Source organism: Ovis canadensis, chromosome Y (assembly GCF_042477335.2).
Source record: "Ovis canadensis isolate MfBH-ARS-UI-01 breed Bighorn chromosome Y, ARS-UI_OviCan_v2, whole genome shotgun sequence".
Classification (NCBI taxonomy): domain Eukaryota; kingdom Metazoa; phylum Chordata; class Mammalia; order Artiodactyla; family Bovidae; genus Ovis; species Ovis canadensis.
In genome coordinates, this window is record NC_091271.1 from 7,835,115 (window position 1) to 7,857,265 (window position 22,151).

The following is a 22,151-nucleotide window of genomic DNA, read 5'->3' on the forward strand; positions in this document are numbered from 1 at the left end:
GACAGTATTTAATTATTATTATAGTAAAACTCCAAAAAGTTAAGAGATTTATATAATTTGAAATCCCCATCTACATTTAATCTCACAATTAAATTGTATTCACAATCCTAAAGGCAAAAAAAATTTCCACAAACTTTCAAAGCAGCAGGAAAATGCATTACTATTCTAAAACAAATCTCAAACAACATAAAATGTTAAATTTTTTATAACAACAGTACTGTTGCAAATCTTGACAACTCCTGATACCAAAAGCAAAAGCAACAAAAGTGAAAAATAAGCACATGGGGCTACATCAAAGCGAATGATCAATAATAATACATATATATGCTAGTTAGCGAAAAAAGGAATAAAGTAATGCCATTTTCAACAATGTGAACAGATCTAGAGAATACTGTACTTAGTGAAATAAGTACAACAATAAGTGAAATAAGTGAGAAAGACAAACACTGTATAGTGTCACTTACATAGTGTAATTTAAAAAATATTATAAACAAATATGGGCATTCCAGGTGGCTCAGAAGGCAAAGTGACCACCTGCAGTGTGAGAGATTTGGGTTCAACCTCTGTGTTGAGAAGATCCCTGGAGAAAGAAATGGTAACCCACTCCAGTACTCTTGCCTGGACAACTCCATGGACGGAGGAGCCTGGTAGGCTATAGTCCATGGGGTCTCAAAGAGTCAGACACGAGTGAGCAACTTAACTTTCACTTTTCATAAGCAAATATATCGTAAAATGAAAGAAGACTCATTTTTATAGGAAACAAACTAGTGGTTACCAAAGGGGAGACGGATAGGTGGACTTGAGTACATCAGAGGGATGCTTTGAAAAGATAAGCAACAAGGATATATTTACAGCCATTATCTTAACTTCCAATGGGGTATAAATCTATAAAAATACTCTAACACTATGGTATACACCTAAAACTGATAAAAGCATCCTAATATTCTGTTTTCATACAAATGACTTTTAGGAAGTTGTCAGAAGTTTAAAATAGGGCAAAATTGGCACAGGCAGGAAATGCATACCCCTAAATTTTTTTGCTATAATTGGCATCCTTTGAAGGTCTCTTACTCTTGATCTAAATGAGCTTCCCTGGTGGCTCACAAGGTAAAACAATCCACCTGCAATTCAGAAGACCCAGGTTATATCCCGGTGTCAAAAACATCCACTGGAGACAGGAATGGCAACCCACTACAGTGTAGTTGCCATAGACAGAGGAGTCCATGGCATGGCAGAGTTGGACATGTGTGAACAACTAACATAATAAAAAAGTGCATATAAAACTAGTTCTGCTATACATGAGAAAGCAAAAACACTTTCTATAAGGCAGTGAACATTATCTAACTTTACTCTGCCCAAGTAAAGGACAGTTCACATATTGCCAATTTTCTTTTGCTGTCCAATATCTTTTCACAAAGCACACGAAAGGCTGTACGATAACATGTTACGAAAAATTACACCATATTTAACTTATTTTCTCCTGTGAAACATAAGCATTTTTGATAGGTTAATGTAAACACTTTGAGTGTATAAATAAAAGGAGTTAAAGTATAGAAGGTGTGATAGTTGTAGTTACATTTTAAATCCACTGACCCCTACAGGATACAGTTTGATAAACTATATTCTAATCTTGATAGAAAATAACTGATAAACCCAATCTCATTCTCTGAACCAACTGTGTTTAACCCTGGACTTATTCCTCAGCTACATTTATATCTGACCTGCATTTGATCTAAATTCTTTACAGTCTACTTGCAATGTTCTTGGCTGAATTTCTGTATGCCCTCAGGATCACTCCTATTTTAAAACCTGAAAGAATTAAGGAATTAAATGAGTACGAATGCAGAAAGGAATTTACTCAGCTGGTCTGCACTTGCACATACAAAAGAAAGCTCTAGCATTAAGAAACTTCTGAGACTTTGTTAAGCCTTTAGAATATCCTGCCTTACAAGTATACCTTTGAATACATAGGGCCTTGAGTGATCAAGATATTTTATTCTAACAATATTATACATTATGGAGAACTAACGTGGTCAGTTCAATGTCACTAAAACTAAGGCCAGTCAGATGGCTCTATCTATACCAAAGTTCAATATTATACACATATATACACTGAGTCGAAAAGAGCAAAACCCTGGAGATGCTTGGTGAACTTCTCTGGCTGGCAATACTCATGGTATGAAACTAAACATCATTTCAGGGAGAATAAAGTGCTATCTACATGACTGTAATGACTTATGACAGTGGACTTTGGCACTCTTGACTGTCTTTGTCATCTTTTTCCTTTGAAATTTTCTATTTGTATTTTCACTGTAATAAATCTAAACTATAAACTGTTTTCTGAGTTCATCAAGCTCTGCCAAACCACTAACCTTGAGGTTAGTAGTAAGGAAAACCTTCAATCACATTAGTTATTTAGTTCAGTTTAGTCGCTCAGACCTGTCTGACTCTTTGCGACCCCATGAATTACAGCACGCCAGGCTTCCCTGTCCATCACCAACTCCTAGAGTTCACTCAAGACTCACATCCATCGAGGTGGTGATGCCATCCAGCCATCTCATCCTCCGTCGTCCCCTTTTCCTCCTGCTCCCAATCCCTCCCAGCATCAGAGTCTTTTCCAATGAGTCAACTCTTCTCATGAGGTGGCCAAAGTACTGGAGTTTCAGCTTTAGCATCAGTCCTTCCAAAGAACACCCAGGACTGATCTCCTTCAGAATGGACTGGTTGGATCTCCTTGCAGTCCAAGGGACTCTCATGAGCATTCTCCAACACCACAATTCAAAAGCATCAACTCTTCACCACTCAGCTTTCTTCACAGTCCAACTTTCACATCCATACATGACCACTGCAAAAACCATAGCTGTGACTAGATGAACCTTTGTTGGCAAAGTAATGTCTCTGCTTTTGAATATGCTATCTAGGTAACCTTTATTTCACATTTTCCTTGTTACTGAGTTCAGCTTTATGTCAGATGCACATATGCACACCACCTTTGTAATTAAGGTAGTCTGGAATACATCGCTATGGGGGGAAGACCAAACATTCTAGAAAATCATAAATTCTCAAAACTACATGCTTTTCTCCAGAAAGCTGAATTTTTTCAAAGAGCAATGCTGACACACAGGGAAGTCTCATTCCCATTTAAACCTTGGAAAGCATAAAATGACAGCACAAACCCAGAAATTCCAAAAAAAAAAAAAAAAATTAAACAGTGACAAATTCCTAGTAACATAAAAAACATTTAACAATTATGTTGTTTTTTCAAATGATGTTCATATTTACCAAGTAGCAGTCCAGAACTGTTAAAAGATAAATACATCTATTAAATACTTTAATGATGACATATGCTATTAAAAGCAGGCAGATTTCTAATCAGACACACAAAATAATAGTCAATACTTCAATCCCAAGACAGCATCACTAACCAACTCTCTATGTCTACAGTGGCTAGTCACATACTGGAAACTGTTTTACATATACTCAATGAAATAAATAAAGATTAATATCAACTAATCAAAAACATCAGTATTTACATTTTGTTAAAGTATACAAAAATCTAAAGCACTAAAAAGTTTTCCTGTAAATATTAGCGCTGTCTAATTTGTACCTTGAAATCCAACTCTTTATTTCCTTTAAGTTCATATTCTAAACTCTCTCATTTTCTAATAATAGTAATATAAATTCTAACACTTCTCAACACTTTGTAACATTTAAAACAAACACACACACACAAATATGAAGCAGTGCATATCTAGGAAAAGCCCCAACCACCTACCTTTAAACTAGATTCATAGTCTGTGTTCACTTTGAACATAAGCCCAAGTCGTAAATGAATCTCCTTTGCTCGACAAAAGCTGGGCTCAACATAAAGCACCTCTTGAAATGCTTTAATTGCCCTTGAAGAATACAAATGGAAGAAAGTATAAGATTAATATTAACTATATTTGCCTAGGGAGTACAGAAAATACAATGATTATACAATTTAAAAACAAATGCCAAGTTTAAAACACTGTAAACGAATAGTATAATATATTAGAAAACTCCTCTAACTCCTCACATCATTTGGCAAAACTGTAAAATAAATTCATTAACTTTTCTATGTAAATAACCAATTAGAATTCTCTGAAACAACTCAGAGAAGACAATATGAGAATGACATGAAGGTAAGAAGATTAATCTTGTTCTATACTGCTCCATATAAGTCTACTTTTAGAAGGCTTCAGTTCAGTTTAATCACTCAGTAGCGTCTACTCTTTGCGACCCCAGGACTGCAGCATGCCAGGCCTCCCTAACCATCAGCAACTCTCAGAGTTTACTCAAACTCATGTCCACTGAGTCGGTGATAATATCCAACCATCTCATTCTCTGTTGTCCCCTCCTCCTCTGGCCTTCCATCTTTCCCAGCATATGGGTCGTTTCAAATGAGTCAGCTTCTTCACATCAGGTGGTCAAAGTACTAGAGCTTCAGCTTCAGCATCAGTCCTTCCAATGAATAGTCAGGATTTATTTCCTTTATGGTGGACTGTTTGGATCTCCTCGCCAAGGGACTCTCAAGAGTTCTCCAACACCATAGTTCAAAAGCATTAATTCTTCAGTGCTCAGCTGTCTTTATAGTCCAACTCTCACATCTATATATGACTACTGGAAAAGCCATAACTTTGAACAGACAGACCTTAGTTGGCAATGTAATGTCTCTGCTTTTTAGTATGTTGTCTAGGTTGGTCATAACTTTTCTCCCAAGGAGTAAGCGGCTTTTAATGGCTGCAGTCACCACCTGCAGTGCTTATGGAGCGCCCCCCCCACCCCCCGCAAAATATAGTCTCTGATATTTCCATTATTTCTCTATCTATTTGCTGCGAAGTCATGGGACCAGATGCCATGATCTTAGTTTTCTGAATGCTGAGCTTTAAGCCAACTTTTTCACTCTCCTGTTTAACATTCATCAAGAGGCTCTTTAGTTCTTCTTCACTTTCTGCCGTAAGGGTGGTGGTTATCTGCATATCTGACATTATTGATATTTCTCCTGGCAGTCTTGATTCCAGCTTCTGCTCTCTCTAGCCCAGTGTTTCTCATGATGTACTCTGCACAGAAGTTAAATAAGCAGGTGACAATATACAGCCTGGATGTACTCCTTTTCCTATTTGGAACCAGTCTGTTGTTTCACTGGCTAGTTCTAACTATTGCTTCCTGAGCTGAACACAGATTTCTCAAGAGGCAGGTCAGGTGGTCTGGTATTCCCATCTCTTTCAGAAATTTCCAGTTTGTTGTGATCCACATAGTCAAAGGCTTTGGCACAGTCAATAAAAAAGAAGTATGTTCTTCTGGAACTCTCTTGCTTTTTCTATGATCCAATGGATGTTGGCAATTGGATCTCTGGTTCCTCTGCTTTTTCTAAATCCAGCTTGAACATCTGGAAGTTCTTAGTTCACATACCATTGAAGACTGGCTCGAAGAATTTTAAGCATTACTTTGTTATCATTGGAGAAGGAAATGACAATCCACTCCAGTACTATTGCCTGAAAAATCCCATGGACAGAGGAGCCTGGTAGGGTACAGTCCATGGGGTCGCAGAGTCGGACACGACTGAGTGACTTCACTTCACTTTGTTATCAGGTGAGATGACTTTAGTTGTGTAGCAGTTTGAGCATTCTTTGGCATTGCCCCGCCTTGGGACTGGAATGAAATCTGACCTTTCCCAGTCTCGTGGCCACTGCTGAGTTTTCCAAATTTGCTGACATACTGAGTGCAGCACTTTCACAGCATCATCTTTCAGGATTTGAAATAGCTCAACTGGAAATCCATCACCTCCACTAGCTTTATTTTTAATGATGCTTCCTAAGGCCCACTTGACATCACATTCCAGGATGTCTGGTTCTAGGTGAGCAATTGCACCATCGCGATTATATGGATCATGAAGATCTTTCTTGCACAGTTCTTCTGTGTATTCTTGCCACTTCTTCTTAATATCTTCTGCTTCTGTTAGGTCCATACCATTTCTGTCCTTTATTGTGCCCATCTTTGCATGAAATATTCCCTTGGTATCTCTAATTTTCTTGAAGAGATTTCTGGTCTTTCTCAACTTATTGTTTTCCTCTATTTCTCTGCATGTATCACTGAATAAGGCTTTCTTATCTCTCCTTGCTACTCTCTGGAACCCTGTATTCAAATGGATATATCTTTCCTTTTCTACTTTCCCTTTCACTTCTCTTCTCTTCTCTGTTATATACTGTGTGTGTATATACATAGTAAGTCCACCTCAGACAACCATTTTGCCTTTTTGCATTTCTTTTTCTTGGGGATGGTCTTGATCACTGCCTGCTGCACAATGTCCCAAATCTCTGCCCATAGTTCTTCAGGTACTCTATCATATCTAATCCCTTGAATCTATTTCTCATTTCCACTGTATAATAGAAAGGGATGTGATTTGGGATTTGATATGATTTATAAGGCTTACTTTTACCTATCACACTTTACATTCTGCTTGGAATCTATTTTAAATACAGTATGACTCAGAAAGGGACTAGTAATTTTTTTTTTGCAGTATGGGATTACTAGTGTACCGAATGATCTGTGGAAAAAATACTCTTGCCCTCACGGCAACGGAGTGCTACCACTATCATAAGTCAAGGATCCATGTTTATGGAACTGTTTCTAATTTCCATAATCAACTTCAATCTTCTTTTGTCTATCATGCTCTATTTCTATTTACCTTGACTACTCTGTCATATTAACAGGTCTTTATTATTAATGCAGAAAAATCCAAATAAGTTGGAAATATTTTTTAAGTACTTCAGTTCAGTTCAGTTCAGTCGCTCAGTCATGTCCTACTCTTTGTGACCCCATGAATCGCAGCACACCAGACCTCTGTCCATCACCATCTCCCGGAGTTCACTCAGACTCACGTCCACCGAATCAGTGATGCCATCCAGCCATCTCATCCTCAGTCGTCCCCTTCTCCTTCTGCCCCCAATCTCTCCCAGCATCAGAGTCTTTTCCAATGAGTCAACTCTTCCCATGAGGTAGCCAAAGTACTGGAGCTTCAGCTTTAGCATCATTCCCTCCGAAGAAATCCCAGGGCTGATCTCCTTCAGAATGGACTGGTTGGATCTCCTTGCAGTCCAAGGGACTCTCAGAGTCTTCTCCAACACCACAGTTCAAAAGCATCAACTCTTCAGTGATAAGCCTTCTTCACAGTCCAACTCTCACATCCATACATGACCACTGGAAAAACCATAGCCTTGACTAGACGGACCTTTGTTGGCAAAGTAACGTCTCTGCTTTTCAATATGCTACCTAGGTTGCTCATACCTTTTCTTCCAAGGAGTAAGTGTCTTATAAGTACTTGGAATATGTGAATTATTACTTCTCCAAAAATAAGTATGACAGGAGAGACAAAGAGTCTATTTTGAATCTCAATTATTCTATTCTCTCAAAACCTCTAAAATCACTATTAGGACTGTAACTATTTCCAAAGTCAGTCCTCTTTATATTATAAAATAACGTCTATAGCAGTCATATCACAATTTAGTAAGCTCTGTTACAGTCAAAATTCTACTTCTCAAATTCTGTGGTTATATATACATTTACCGCAAAAACAGGTATTTCAAAAAGAAGGTTTTCTCTGGGAAATACACAGACATCATAAAGATAAGTTGTTATAATCCATAATCATCTTTCACACTAATTTAACTGTCATACATTTATCAATAATGAGCATTTTGAATCTACAGATTTATCACTCATGATTTTACATTCTTATCTTCACTCTAACAGAGTTCATGAGTTATCATAAGTACCTGAAAACTTTTCACTGTAAGTCACACTTCTCTATTTTGAAAACTTATAGTTCTTTGTTCTAAGTCTTATACTGGATTTTACCTACATTCGTTCTGACTAGCTAAAATGACTGTATGTGCAAAACTGCAAGGGATGATTTTTAAATATCCATTTTTCCATCTTTATAGGACAAAGTACAGTAAATTATTCCATTTGGTGTAGCTTACTTCTAAACATATCTCACTAAAAACCTTGTAAGTCCTACTGATAACCATCTATCCTCTTCCCATTTGTAACTGACCATAACTAAGTTCATGAATCCAATGCCAATAACAGTTTTGTTAAAAGAAAAGAAGAAAGGGAGGGAGGCAGAAAGGAAAGAAGAGGGAGAAAAAAAAGAAAATCCTTTTTTTTTTAAGTATGGAATATGTTTAAAATTATTATCATCTTGAACATGAAGCCTCCTTCCAATACTAAATAAATGATTAAGAAAAACTAAATAAAAATGAACATATATTATTTTCCTTCTCAACAAAATTTTAAAATTTAAATGATCTCTAAGATCTTTTCTACTTCTAAAGTTCAGATTTTTAAGTTGTGTAAAAAGGATTTTCAGGGAATTTACAGACCTTAAAATTGTCCCAACTCACAATCAATTTCAAATAGGATTCAAAATAAAAGAAAAGTGAATTATGTTTAACACCTGTTAAACATATGTTTATGTTATCTCTTATGTTAAGAGATCTTTTTTAGGAGACATATTCTTAGGTAAGAAATATAGTTCATTTTAAAAAGTGCTGTAACATCTATAGATTATCCAGAGGTTTATGCAGCAAACTTCAGAACATGAAAAAATTAATTCACCAAAAAGCCAAGAAGGTAAATATTATGTAGGCAAGTCATACAACTAAAAGCTAAATGTTTCTTCACCTTTGTGAAACTGTAACAAATACTGGTCAATGTATATTAAACAACTCTGTATTAAATATTCAGAATGACCTACAGGACATGGTTGTAAACACTAGCTGTATACTCATTTACCTTTCTTTGAATTCTTATAGTACTTAAATGAAAATTTTAAAAGGACAAAACCAAAAAAGTATCCTATTGTTTGCAGTTTATAAAATCTTACATATTACTATCACAGTTAATCCTCAGTACTGAAAAGGTATCATTATTCCTACTGAGGAAGATGGATAATTTATAATCAAGTCAGCAAATATGCTGACTGAAGGGAATGATGGCTAAACTTGATTTGAATCTACAAAGGAAAATATGCTACTAATGAGATGAGAATTTACTGACACTAAAATATTTAATGTGCTGGTCATTTATATGTGCTTACATACACACACAGAGGGAAAAGATCTGATGTAAGTCAACTTACCAGTGAAATGCATTGTAATAGAAGTAAACCAAACCAAGGCCATATAAAAATGCAGCATTCTGTTAAAAAAAAAATCATTTAAAAGCTTTTATGTTTATTGTTCATGTTATTAAGAAGAAATATAGAACATAAGATGCTCATCAGTTCTAAAAATTCTATCCTATATTACAGAATAATGAGAAGAAACAATGAATTTATGAACCAACAGGTAATGCAGAAGCCAAAAACCCTGAAGAAATATTTTGTTTCTTTTCATTAAGCTCATTATGTTGAAAACAATTTTTTCAACTCCTAAAAACACCTGTGAAACCAGAAATTTGTTCCAAATAGTTCAGCAATCCAAAGAATGAGGATGAAGTTGAAGGAATCACATTTCCTGATTTCAAACCACACTATGATACTGTACTAATTAACAACAGTACGGTAATAGGCACTATAAAAATAATAGCACAGAGAATGAAAGAACAAAATCAACAATACAGAATGAAATCCACATATTATGGTCAACTAATTTTTCACAGGGGAGCAAAAAAAACCTAACTGCAAAGGGGTAGACTCTTTATCTCTTTAAAAAGGATGGTAGGGAAAATGGATGAACCCATGCAAACTGCTAAAATTGGACTCTTTTCTTATATGTGGTGAAGGGAACAGCAATACAATCCAGTATTCTTGCTGCAGAATTCCATGGACAGAAGATCCAGGTGAGCTATGGTCCGAGGCATTGCAAAGAGTTGGACACAGTTGAGAGGCTAACAAACACTACTCACAAAAAGTAACTTAAAATGGATTAAGACCTAACACACAAAGGCTTATACCATAAACCTTCCTTGAAGAAAATATAGGGAAGAAGCTCCCCAACTTGGGTCTAATCGAATTCTTGTACATAGGACAACAGCAAAATTAACATGTCAACAAATAGAATTAGATAAAACATGAAAATGTCTACCAAAAGAAATAATTAAAAACAAAAAAATTCAACAGATTGGAAGAAATTTTCCAAATGTTGTAACATTCAAGATTCATGGAACGAGCCTAAAATATAAAAATTACAGGAAACTGATATCAACCTTTACAGATGACTTTGAAAAGTTCAAGGCTTCACTTCAGGAAATAATGCCAGTAAGAAGGAAACAGCAAGAGAAACAGAATCAGAAATAGAGCCTGAAGAGATACTGAATCATTGTAATTTATGATAAAACCTTAACAAATGAGAGGTTCCTCTTTACAGATGAACAAAGGAAACTCCTTCTTGAAATGGAATACACTCCTGATGAAAATGCTGAGAAGACTACTGAAATTTAAAAAAAGGATTTAAAATATTACATAAACTTAGCTGTTAAAGCAAAAGCAGAATCATTCTGAGTAGCAAAATGACTACAATTTTGAAAATTCTAGTGTAGGTAAAACAATGCTATCAAGCAACATTTGTACTACTGAAAAACTACTTGTGAAATGAGTCCGTCAATGTTGCAAATTTCACTGTGGAACTAAGAAAGCCACACCAATCCTAATCTTCAGCAAACATCATAATGATCAGTTAGAAGACATCAACATCAAGAAAACACACTCCACCAAAAAAAGATTATCAGACACTGAAGGCTCAAAATATAACATTTTTTAGCAACGAAATATTTATATTTTATTTTTTTAACTTTTACTTGACTTCTATTTTTTGCTGTGTTGTAGAATTTACTTGTTTTTAAGAATTTTGTTGAAGGAAAGAGTCAGACACAACTGAGCGACTTCACTTCCACGTTTCACTTTCATGCACTGGAGAAGGAAATGGCAACTCACTCCAGTGTTCTTGCCTGGAGAATTCCAGGGGTGGTGGAGCCTGGTGGGCTGCTGTCTATGGGGTTGCACAGAGTCAGACACGACTGAAGTGACTTAGCAGCAGCCGCAGCATGCTTGATTTACAATATAAGTATTTTAAAATAAATGTGTGTACTTTTTCTTAATTTATTTTTGAATGCACTAAGTCTCTTGCTACCTGGGCTTTCTCCAGTTGTGCTGAGTCGGGACTACTTCTGGTATAGTGGGAGGGCTTCTCATTGCTATGGCTTCTCTTGCTGCAGAACATGGGCTCTAGAGAGCAGAGGCCCAACAGTTTTGCACACAAGCTTAGCTGACCCTCCACATGTGGGATCTTCCTGGACCAGGAATCAAATGCATGTTCCCTGCATCGGTAGGCAGACTTTTAATCACTGCACCTCCAGGGGCATCCTTGTACATTTTTTTTTCAAGACATGTTACTGCACACTCAATAAAACTACAGTACAGTGTAAATATAACTTTTCTTAAGCACTAAAAAATAAAAGAAAACTAGTATCATTCACTTTAGTGCAATATCTGATTGACTGTAGTGGTCTGGTTTTTATCCTCATCCATAAGCAAGCAGGCATAATGAAAACCAGAATCACAGAAAATTAACCAAACTTATTACTTGGATAACAGCCTTGTATAACTCAACAAAACCGAGCCGTGCTGTGTAGGGCCATCCACGATGGACGAGTCACAGTGGAGAGATTTGACAAAATGTGGTCCACTACAGAAAGGAATGGCAAACTACTTCACCATTTTTGTCTTGTGAACTTCAGAATCAGTATGAAATGGCAAAAAGATATGACACTGAAAGATGAACTTTCCAGGTGGGTAGGTGACCAATATATTCCTGGAGAAGAGTTGAGAAATAGCTTCAGAAGGAATGAAGAGGCTGAGCCACAGCAAAAACAATGGCCAGTTGTGGATGTGCCTAGTGGTGAAAATAAAGTCCAATACTGTAAAGAACAATATTGCATAGGAACCTGGAATATTAGGTCCATGAATCAAGGTAAATTGGAAATTGTCAAACAGGAGATGGCAAGAGTGAACATTGACATTTTAGGAATCAGTGAACTAAAAAGCACTGGGATGGGTGAGTTTAATTCAAATGACCATTATGTCTACTACTATGAGCAACGATCCCTTATAAGAAATGGAGCAGCCTTCATAGTAAACAAGAGTCTGAAATGCAGTACTTGGGTGCAATCTCAAAGATGACAGAATGCTCTCAGTTCATTTGTAAGACAAACCATCAATATTGCAGCAATCTAAGTCTTTGCCCAACCACTGATGCCAAAGAAGCTAAACACTCCTATAAAGACCTATAAGACCTTCTAGAACTCACACCAAAAAAAGACATCCTTATCATCACAGGGGACTGAATGCAGAAGCAGGAACTCAGGAGATACTTGGAGTAACAGGCAAGTTAGGACTAGGAGTACAAAATGAAGCAGGTAAAAAGCTAACAGCCAAGAGAGCACAGTCACAGCAAAACACCCTCTTTCAACAACACAAGAGACGACTCTACACATCGACATCACCAGATGGCCAATACCGAAATCAGTTTGATTATTTTCTTCACAGCCAAAGATGAAGAAGTTCTATACAGTCAGAAAAACAGAAAAACAAAAGCAGGAGCTGACTAGGGCTCATATCATGAACTCCTTATTGCAAAATTCAGACTTGAAAAAATGTAGTGAAAACCACCAGGCCACTCAGGCATGACCTAAAATCCCTTATGATTACACAGTGGAAGTGACAGATCCAAGGGATGAGATGTGATAGACACTGTACCTGAAGAACTATGGACAGAGAGTCATAACACTGTACACAAGAAGCAATGATCAAAACCATCCCCAAGAAAAAGAAATGCAAAAAGGCAAAATGGTTGTCTGAAGAGACCTTACAAATAGCTGAGAAAAGAAGAGAAATGAAAGGCAAAGGAGAAAAGGGCAGATATATCTAGTGAATGCAGAGTTCCAAAGAATAGCAAGGAAAGATAAGATGCCTTCCTCAGTGGTCAATGGAAAGAGACAGAGGAAAGCAACAGAATAGGAAAGACTAGAAATCTCTTCAAGAGAACTGGAGATACCAAGGGAAAATTTCATGCAAAGATGGGCTTAATAAAGGACAGAAAGAGTATGACCAAACAGAAGCAGAAGATATTAAGAAGAGGTGGCAAGAGTACCACGATGGTGTGATCACTCTCCTAAAGCCAGACATCTTGGAGTGTGAAGTCAAGCGGGCTTTAGGAAGCATCACTATGAACAAAGCTAGCAGAGGTGATGGAATTCCAGTTGAGCTATGTCAAATCCTAAAAGATGACTCTGGGAAAGTGCTACACTCAATATGCCAGCAAATCTGGAAAACTCAGCAGTGGCCACAGGACTGGAAAAGGTCAGTTTTCATTCCAGTCACAAAGAAAGGTGATGCCAAAGAATGTTCAAACTACCACAATATTGCACTCATTTAACATGCTAGCAAAGTAATGCTCAAAATTCTCCGAGCTAGGCATCTACAGTAGGTGAACTGAAAACTTCCAGATGTTCAAGCTGGACTTAACAAATGGCAGAAGAACCAGAGATCCAATTGCCAATATCAGGTGGGATCATAGGGACAAAGAGAGTTTCAGAAAAACACCTACTTCTGCTTTAACTAACTATGCTAAAGCCTTTGACTACGTGGATTGCAACAAACTGTGGAAAATTTTTAAAGAGATGGAAATACCAGACCACCTTACCAGTCTCTCAAGAAACCTGTATGCAGGTTAAGAAGCCACAGTTAGAACTGAACATGGAAGAACGGACTAGTTCCAAACAGGGAAAGGAGTATGTCAAGTGTGTACATTGTCACCCTGCTTATTTAACTTATATGTAGAGTACATCATCAGAAATCCCCAGCTGGATGAAGCACAAGCTGGAATGAAGACTGCGAGCAAAAATATCAATAACCTCAGATATGCAGATGACACCACCCTTATGGCAGAAATTGAAGAGGAAATAAAGAGTGTCTTGATGAAGGTGAAAGAGGAGAGTGAAATAGCTGGCTTAAAACAACATTCAAAAACTAAGACTATGGCATCCAGTCCCATCACTTCATGGCAAATAGACAGGCAACAATGGAAACAGTGACAGACTATCTTTGGGCCCCAACATCACTGCAGATGGTAACTGCAGCCATGAAATTAAAAGATGCTTGTTCCTTTGAAGAAAAACAATGACAGACCTAGACAGTGTATTAAAAAGGAAAGACATTACTTTGCTGACAAAGCTAGTCAAAGCTATGGTATTTCCCATAGTCATGTATGTATGTGAGAGCTGGACCAAAAGGCTGAAAGCCAAAGAATTGATGTTTTTGGACTGTGATGATAAAGAACTCTTCAAAGTCCCTTGGACTGCAAGGAAATCAAACCAGTCAATCCTAGAAGAAATCAGTGCTGAATATTCATTGGAGGGACTGATGCTAAAGCTGAAGTTCCAATATTTTGAGCACTGGATACAAAGGGGCAACTCATTAGAAAAGGCCCTAAGGCTGGGAAAGTTGAGGGCAAGAAGATATGGGGATGTTTGGATGGCATCACTGACTCAATGGACAGGAGTTTGAGCAAACTCTGGAAGGATCCAGTGCTGGATTACTTCAAGCCAAATAACCAAGGAGGAAGGGACAGAGTCCCAGCCCTACCTATCAGCAGATAAGTGGATTTTAAAGTTACACTGAACACAGCCCTGATCAGAGTGAATTCAGAAATAACAGGATCTCAAAAAAAGCTTTGAGGCAAGGGTTGAGAAGAAGTAAGAAATGTTTAAAGAAATGAAAAAAACAGTAGCAGAAGTCAGAAGCAGAATAACTTAGGTAGAACACAAAAGTGACCTGGGAGACAATAGTTGAAATCGGTGCCATGAAACAGAATAAAGAAAAAAGAATGGAAATACATAACAATATTCTAAGAAACTTCTAAGACAACATTAAGAAGTACCAACATTCACATGATATGGGTTCCAGAACAAGAAGATAAAGGTAACAGTGACCCAAGTCCAGGAAGTGCAGAGTCCTAGGCAGGATAAACCTAAGGATAAACACCCCAAGACACACAGTAATCAAATTACCAATGCTTAAAGACAAAGGAAAAAATATTAAAATTAACAAAGGAACAACAACAAATAACATACAAGGGAACTCCCATAGGTTATCAGTTGATTTCTCAGCTCAAAAGGGAATGGCACAATATATTTAAAGAGATGAAAATGAAGAAGCTACAACCAAGGTTATTTTACCAAGCAAGGCTCTCATCCAGATTTGATGAAAAAAATAAAAGCTTCAAAGACAAGCTATGAGAATACAGCACTACCAGACCAGCCTAAAAACAAATGTTAAAAAAACTCCTGTTGGCAAAAGAGACCAGCAACTTAAAACAACCACATACATACCACTTTACCAAAATCTTACAGAAACAGCAAACCCCAAAACCACCATATTTACACACACACAAACGAAAAAGCAACACAAACACAAAAATAAAATGGTTATCAAAAGGTAAGAGAACAAAAGAAAAAGACCAACAAAAACAAAACAAGTAAGAAAATGGTAATAGAACATCCATGTCAATAATTTTCTTAAATGTCCTGTATTAAATTCTCCAGCCAATAACAAACACATGAAAAGATGCTCAACATCACTCATTATTAGAGAAATGCAAATCAAAACCACAATGAGGTACCACTTCACCAGTCAGAATGGCTGCGATCCAAAAATCTGCAAGCAATAAATGCTGGAGAGGGTGTGGAGAAAAGGGAACCCTCCTACACTGTTGGTGGGAATGCAAACTAGTGCAACCACTATGGAGAACGGTGTGGAGATTCCTTAAAAAATTGCAAATAGAACTACCTTATGACCCAGCAATCCCACTGCTGGGCATACACACCGAGGAAACCAGAATTGAAAGAGACACATGTACCCCAATGTTCATTGCAGCACTGTTTATAATAGCCAGGACATGGAAACAACCTAGATGTCCATCAGCAGATGAATGGATAAGAAAGCTGTGGTACATATACACAATGGAGTATTACTCAGCCATTAAAAAGAATTCATTTGAATCAGTTCTGATGAGATGGATGAAACTGGAGCCGATTATACAGAGTGAAGTAAGCCAGAAAGAAAAACACCAATACAGTATACTAACACATATATATGGAATTTAGGAAGATGGCAATGACGACCCTGTATGCAAGACAGGGAAAGAGACACAGATGTGTATAACGGACTTTTGGACTCAGAGGGAGAGGGAGAGGGTGGGATGATTTGGGAGAATGACATTCTAACATGTATACTATCATGTGAATTGAATCGCCAGTCTATGTCTGACGCAGGATGCAGCATGCTTGGGGCTGGTGCATGGGGATGACCCAGAAAGTTGTTATGGGGAGGGAGGTGGGAGGGGGGTTCATGTTTGGGAATGCATGTAAGAATTAAAAATTTTAAAATTTAAAAAATAAAAAACTAAAATTAAAAAAAAAAATAATAAATAAATTCTCCAGCCAAAACACAAACACTACCTGAATGGCTGCAGAAACAAATCTCTATATATGCTGCCTTAAACAAATCCACTACAGACTTAAGGACACATACAGACTGAAAATGAGATGGTGGGAGAAAGTAGTCTATACAAATGAAATCAAAAGAAAGCAGAAGCAGCAATACTCATATCAGACAAAAAAGAACTTAAAGACTGTTACAGGAGACAAAAAAGGACATTACATAATTATCAAGGGATCTTCTCAATCCAAGAAGATAGAACCACTGTAAATAGATATGCAGTCAGCATAAAAGCACCTCAATATACAAGCTAAATATTAAAAGGCAAAAAGGGAAAAAAAAAAAAAAACATGAGAAGGACTTTAACATCCACTTTTATCAATCAATAGATCACTGAGACAGCAAATAAATAAGGAAATACAATCCTGAAAAGACCCATTTGATAGACCTGATTGTCACTTATATAGCATCCCATCCAAAATTCAACAGTCTTTTCACGTGCACATGGCATATTCTCCAGGATTGACCAGATACTGGGACACAAAGCAATCTTCGATAAATTTAAGAAAACCCAATTCATATCATACATCTTTTTCAACCACAACTCTTTAACATTAGAAAAAAATTTTAAAACAACAACAACAACAAAACACAATACATGTAGGCTACATCATATGATACTAACAAATGGATTACTAAAAAATTACCTGAGGATAACTGAAAATGAAAGCACAAAAATCCAGGACTTCCCTTTAGATTAAAATGAAAATGAAATTAGAATATTCTTTAACACCATTCACAAAAACAACTCAAAATAGATTAAAGACCTAAATGTGAAACTGGATACTCAAAATTCTTATAGAAAAACACAGGCAGAGTGCTCTGACAAAAATCACAGCAAACCCTTTTCAGTCTGTCTCCCAGAGCAATGGAATTTAAAACAAAAACAAGCAAATGGAATCAAATTAAATGCTTTTGCACAGGGGAAAAAAATGAAAACATAACCCACAGAACAGGAGAAAATATTTGTAAACACTTGTGACCAACAAGGGACTGATCTCCAAAATTTAAAAACATCTCATGTCTTAATATTATCAAAACAAACAACCCAATCAAAAAACTGGAAGATCTAAATAGACCTCCAAAGAAGTCACACAGAAGACTAAGAAACACATGAAAACCCAATTAGTTAACATCACTAACTACGTTGTTGTTGTCATCTGGTTGCTAAGTTATGCCCAACTCTTTGTGACCCTGTGAACTACACCATGCTAGGCTTCCCTGTCTTTCACTATTTCTCAGAGTTTGCTCAACCTCAGGTCCATTCAGGCATTGATGCCACCCAACCATCTCACACTCTCTTGCCCTATTTTCCTCCAAAGGCCCACTTGACTTTCTAAGGCCCAACTGACTTCACATTCCAGGATGTCTGGCTCTAGATGAGTGACTACAACATCATCGTTATCCAGATCATTAAGACCTTTTTATATACTTCTTTTGCATATTCTTGCCACGTCTTCTTAATTTCTTCTGCTTCTGTTAGGTCCTTGCCATTGCTGTCATTAGAAAAATGCAAATCAAGAGTACAAGGAGATATCATTTGACATTAGCCAAATGGACAGCATCAAAAATAACAATTGGTGGAGAGTGTGTGGAAAAAAATGGAATCCTTCTACACTACTGATGGGAATGTTAACTGGCAAAGCCTCTATGGGGGACAGTATGGCAGTTCCTTAAAAACTAAAAATAGAGCCACCATATGACCCTGCAATCCCACTCCTGGAGTTTATCCAGAGAAAAACATTATCCAAACCAATAGTCAAAATATGCAAACAACCGAAATGTCCACCAATAGAGGAATGTATAAAGGATATGTGGTATAAATATCAGTCATAAAAAAGGACAAAATAATGTCATTTGCAACAACACAGTGGACCTAGCGAGTGCCACACTGAGTGAAGTAAGCCAAACAGAACACTCAGAAAAAGAAATACCATGTAATATGGCTCATGTAGGGAATTTGGGGGTGGGGAGGGGAATGATACAAATGAACTTATTTACAAGACACAAACAGTCTCACAGACAGAGAAGGAACTGATGGTTATCATGAAGGAACGTGGGGAGTTTGGAATTGACATGGACACACTGCTGTATTTAAAATGGACAGGACTTAAGCCTGAGCACCACTTGCAACTAAGCCCACATGTCACAGTGACAGATCTAAACAATGTAAGAATGATTCCACCTAACCCAACTAAGACCCAAGGCAGCTCAGTTAATTAATAAATTAAAAATAAATCAATCAATAAAACTAGTTAGTTTTTTTAGCTGGTAAAAAAACTACTTTTTTAATTTGTAAAAGAAAAAAATAAAAGGAATAACCAGCAAGGTCATACTATACAGAACATGGAACACCACTCAATATTTAATAATAACCTAAATGGGAAAAAAAAATCTGAAAAAGAATGGATAAAGGTATATCATTTTGTTTCACATCTAAAACCATCACAACATTGTTAATCAACTATACTCAATATGAAGTTCAATGTAAAAAAAAAAAAAGATCAAGCAACATATTTCTTAAAGAAAAAGAGAACAATGCCAAGGTTATTTGTTAACTTCTCAAAGAAAAGGAAAAACAATCATGCATTTGTGAATATACTGGATGCTGCAGTATGCAAACTGTACTTTGTAAACATAGTTGCAGATTTTGTATATATGACTACAGGGCTAACAATAGTTATAGAAGCTTATTTATAAAAAAGAAAAGAAGTCCATGGCAGAAACAAGTATAGCCAATTAAAGTTAAAGTTTATTATCAAGTCCACAGGAAAACCTTGGCCAAACTCCATAATCAACAACTCCTGAACTTGACTTCTTTAAAAAATACATAATGGTGGCAAGTGTATCTTATCAAACGTCTGCTGAAATCTAGTTACAATGAAAATAAAGACATTCTTTTAAAAGACTAAAATAATATATATTGTAATAAGATTTACACACTTCATTTGCAAGGGTAACATAATGTTACAGTTAAAGGATCTCCAGAAAAACAGAACCTCATACAGTATGTTCGAAGTTTAAGCAGAACTCCAGGGGTAGGGGCTGGAGGTTGTTGTTCAGTCACTCAAGCATGACTCTTTGCAACCCCATGGTCTGTAGCACCACAGGCTTCCCTGTCCTATCTCCTCAAATTTTTGTTCATCAAATCAGTGATGCCATCCAACCATCTTATCCTATGCCACTCCTTTTGCCTTCAGTCTTCCTCAGTAGGGTTAGGGTGAGGGATTGTAAACTAACTGATTAGCGAGTATTTCAACTGGTCATATTTCTTTACCTAGCGATACAAAGCTTCAGTCCATAAGGATCTGTGCCATTACTAGTATACTTTTGTCTGGATTGGGTTGTTTCAATTTTCCAGTATCCTAAAATTACAAGGCACGCTGTACTAAGAGATGTCCTCAGGAATTTCCTGTATGGACATTATGCAATGCTCTACTTTCTGGCCATTATGAAACAGTATTTCAAGTTCCCCTTCCTGCTTGTCAGAATGAATCAGCAAAGCCAGAAGAGAAACTCCTTTGTCTGCTGATTCACTGTAATGTATATAACGTGTCCAATTTACAAGGAAGCACTCTTAACTTTCAGTTTAATGTAATCACTGGTGATATGTCTACAAGTGAAAGCAACCCTCCTTCTGAAACTAACACCTCATCTCTTTCCAAGGAAAGCATAAAGTCATGGGGAAAGGAAGCGAAAACTGGTAGCCAGTCATTCAGAGTAATAGTAAATGGTGCTGACGAGATACCATCATGATGTCAACACAAGTTTTTCTCAACTTCAGTCCCAACTAGTAAATAACCCAGACAAGACAACACTGTAAAAATCCCAGAATATGGGGCTAAGACTGAAGAGGATTCTTGAAACTGAAACATAAAAGAATACCTAAGGAGGGTAAGAGGGACATTTTTATTCAGATTATAAGCAACAGTTAGAACCGGACATGGAACAACAGACTGGTTCCAAATAGGAAAAGGACTACATCAAGGCTGTATATTGTCACCCTGCTTATTTAACTTCTATGCAGAGTACATCATGAGAAATGCTGGGCTGGAAGAAACACAAGCTGGAATCTAGATTGCCGGGAGAAACATCAATAACCTCAGATATGCAGATGATACCACCCTTATGGCAGAAAGTGAAGAGGAACTAAAAAGCCTCTTGATGAAAGTCAAAGAGGAGAGTGAGAAAGTTGGCTTAAAGCTCAACATTCAGAAAACGAAGATCATGGCATCGAGTCCCATCACTTCATGGGAAACAGATGGGGAAACGGTGGAAACAGTGGCTGACTTTATTCTTCTGGGCTCCAAAGTCACTGCAGATGGTGACTACTCCTTGGAAGGAAACTTATGACCAACCTAGACAGCGTATTAAAAAGCAGAGACATTATTTTGCCAACAAAGGTCTGTCTAGTCAAGACTTATGGTTTTTCCAGCAGTCACATATGGATGTGAGAGTTGCACTGTGAAGAAAGCTGAGCGCCATAGAATTGATGCTTTTGAACTGTGGTGTTGGAGAAGACTCTTGAGAGTCCCTTGGACTGCAAGGAGATCCAACCAGTCCATTCTAAAGGAGATCAGTCCTTGGAAGGACTGATGCTAATGCTGAAATTCCAGTACTTTGGCCACCTGATGGGAAGAACTGACTCATTGGAAAAGACTCTGATACTGGGAGGGACAGGGGGTAGGAGGAGAAGGGGACAACAGAGGATGAGATGGCTGGATGGCATCACCGACTTGATGGACGTGAGTTTGAATGAATCCCGGGAGTTGGTGATGGATAGGAAGGCCTGTGTGCTGCAATTAATAGGGTCAGAGTTGGATACAACTGAGTGACTGAACTGAACTGAACTGATACTGTCTGTCTCCCAAGTGAGCATACCAACATACCAAGAAGGACCTACTAGGTCTACAGTTTCTACAGTGAGCAAAGGAGAATCCAAGATGGATATTCAGCTTCCCCAGCCTTGTGAATGACACACAGAGCAACCCAGTGAAGTTTTATGGGGACTGCAGGAAGAAGATGCACTGCTTAACCACTTGGGATTATAATGTAACTGAGATCTACTAGCACTCCTATCATGGGAGACCAAGTTTTCCTTGCAGAAATGACAAGTAGAGAGCCCAGACAGTGACTCTATGATTCTACAGAGCCACTGCAAAGGCACATCTAAAGAATTAACTCAGTGCACAATTCTGCCTGATACTGGACCCCAAACAATTAGCATTACCAGCTTTGAAGCCTTTTTATTTTCTACACTGGCAACTCATGGTTAGTTCACTGAATGGCTTCTCCATCCTGTAGCACAAACCAATCAGCAAACCCAATCACAGAATCTGGGAAGCTGCACAGTCCATCCAACAACAGTAGTTACAACAGCATCTGAGCAAAGATTGAGCAATACTAGAAGGAGTAGCTGTTGGCCCCAACCGACCAGGGAATCTAGTGCCACGTACTATCAGTTATATGAGGCATATAAGCCCAGTCTGAGCTAAGAAGCAGACTCATAAGTGCCAGATACTGTTCTGTACAGCTCTAGTGTCATCTAATCACAAAGTCTGAACACAATATC

General features: G+C 37.4%; 1 protein-coding gene across 6 annotated transcripts in view; it reads right to left on the reverse strand.

Moving 5' to 3' along the window:
* LOC138431429 (lysine-specific demethylase 6A-like) overlaps nucleotides 1-22,151 on the reverse strand; it is a 168,922-nt gene that overhangs the window by 87,276 nt on the left and 59,495 nt on the right. For all 6 annotated transcript variants that reach the window (XM_069573578.1, XM_069573579.1, XM_069573575.1 and 3 more), the window contains exons 5-6: nucleotides 9,164-9,222; nucleotides 3,776-3,896 (exon numbers count right to left, since the gene is read on the reverse strand). In XM_069573578.1, coding sequence (XP_069429679.1) covers nucleotides 3,776-3,896; nucleotides 9,164-9,222 — 180 coding nt within the window. The remainder of the gene's footprint in view (nucleotides 1-3,775; nucleotides 3,897-9,163; nucleotides 9,223-22,151) is intronic.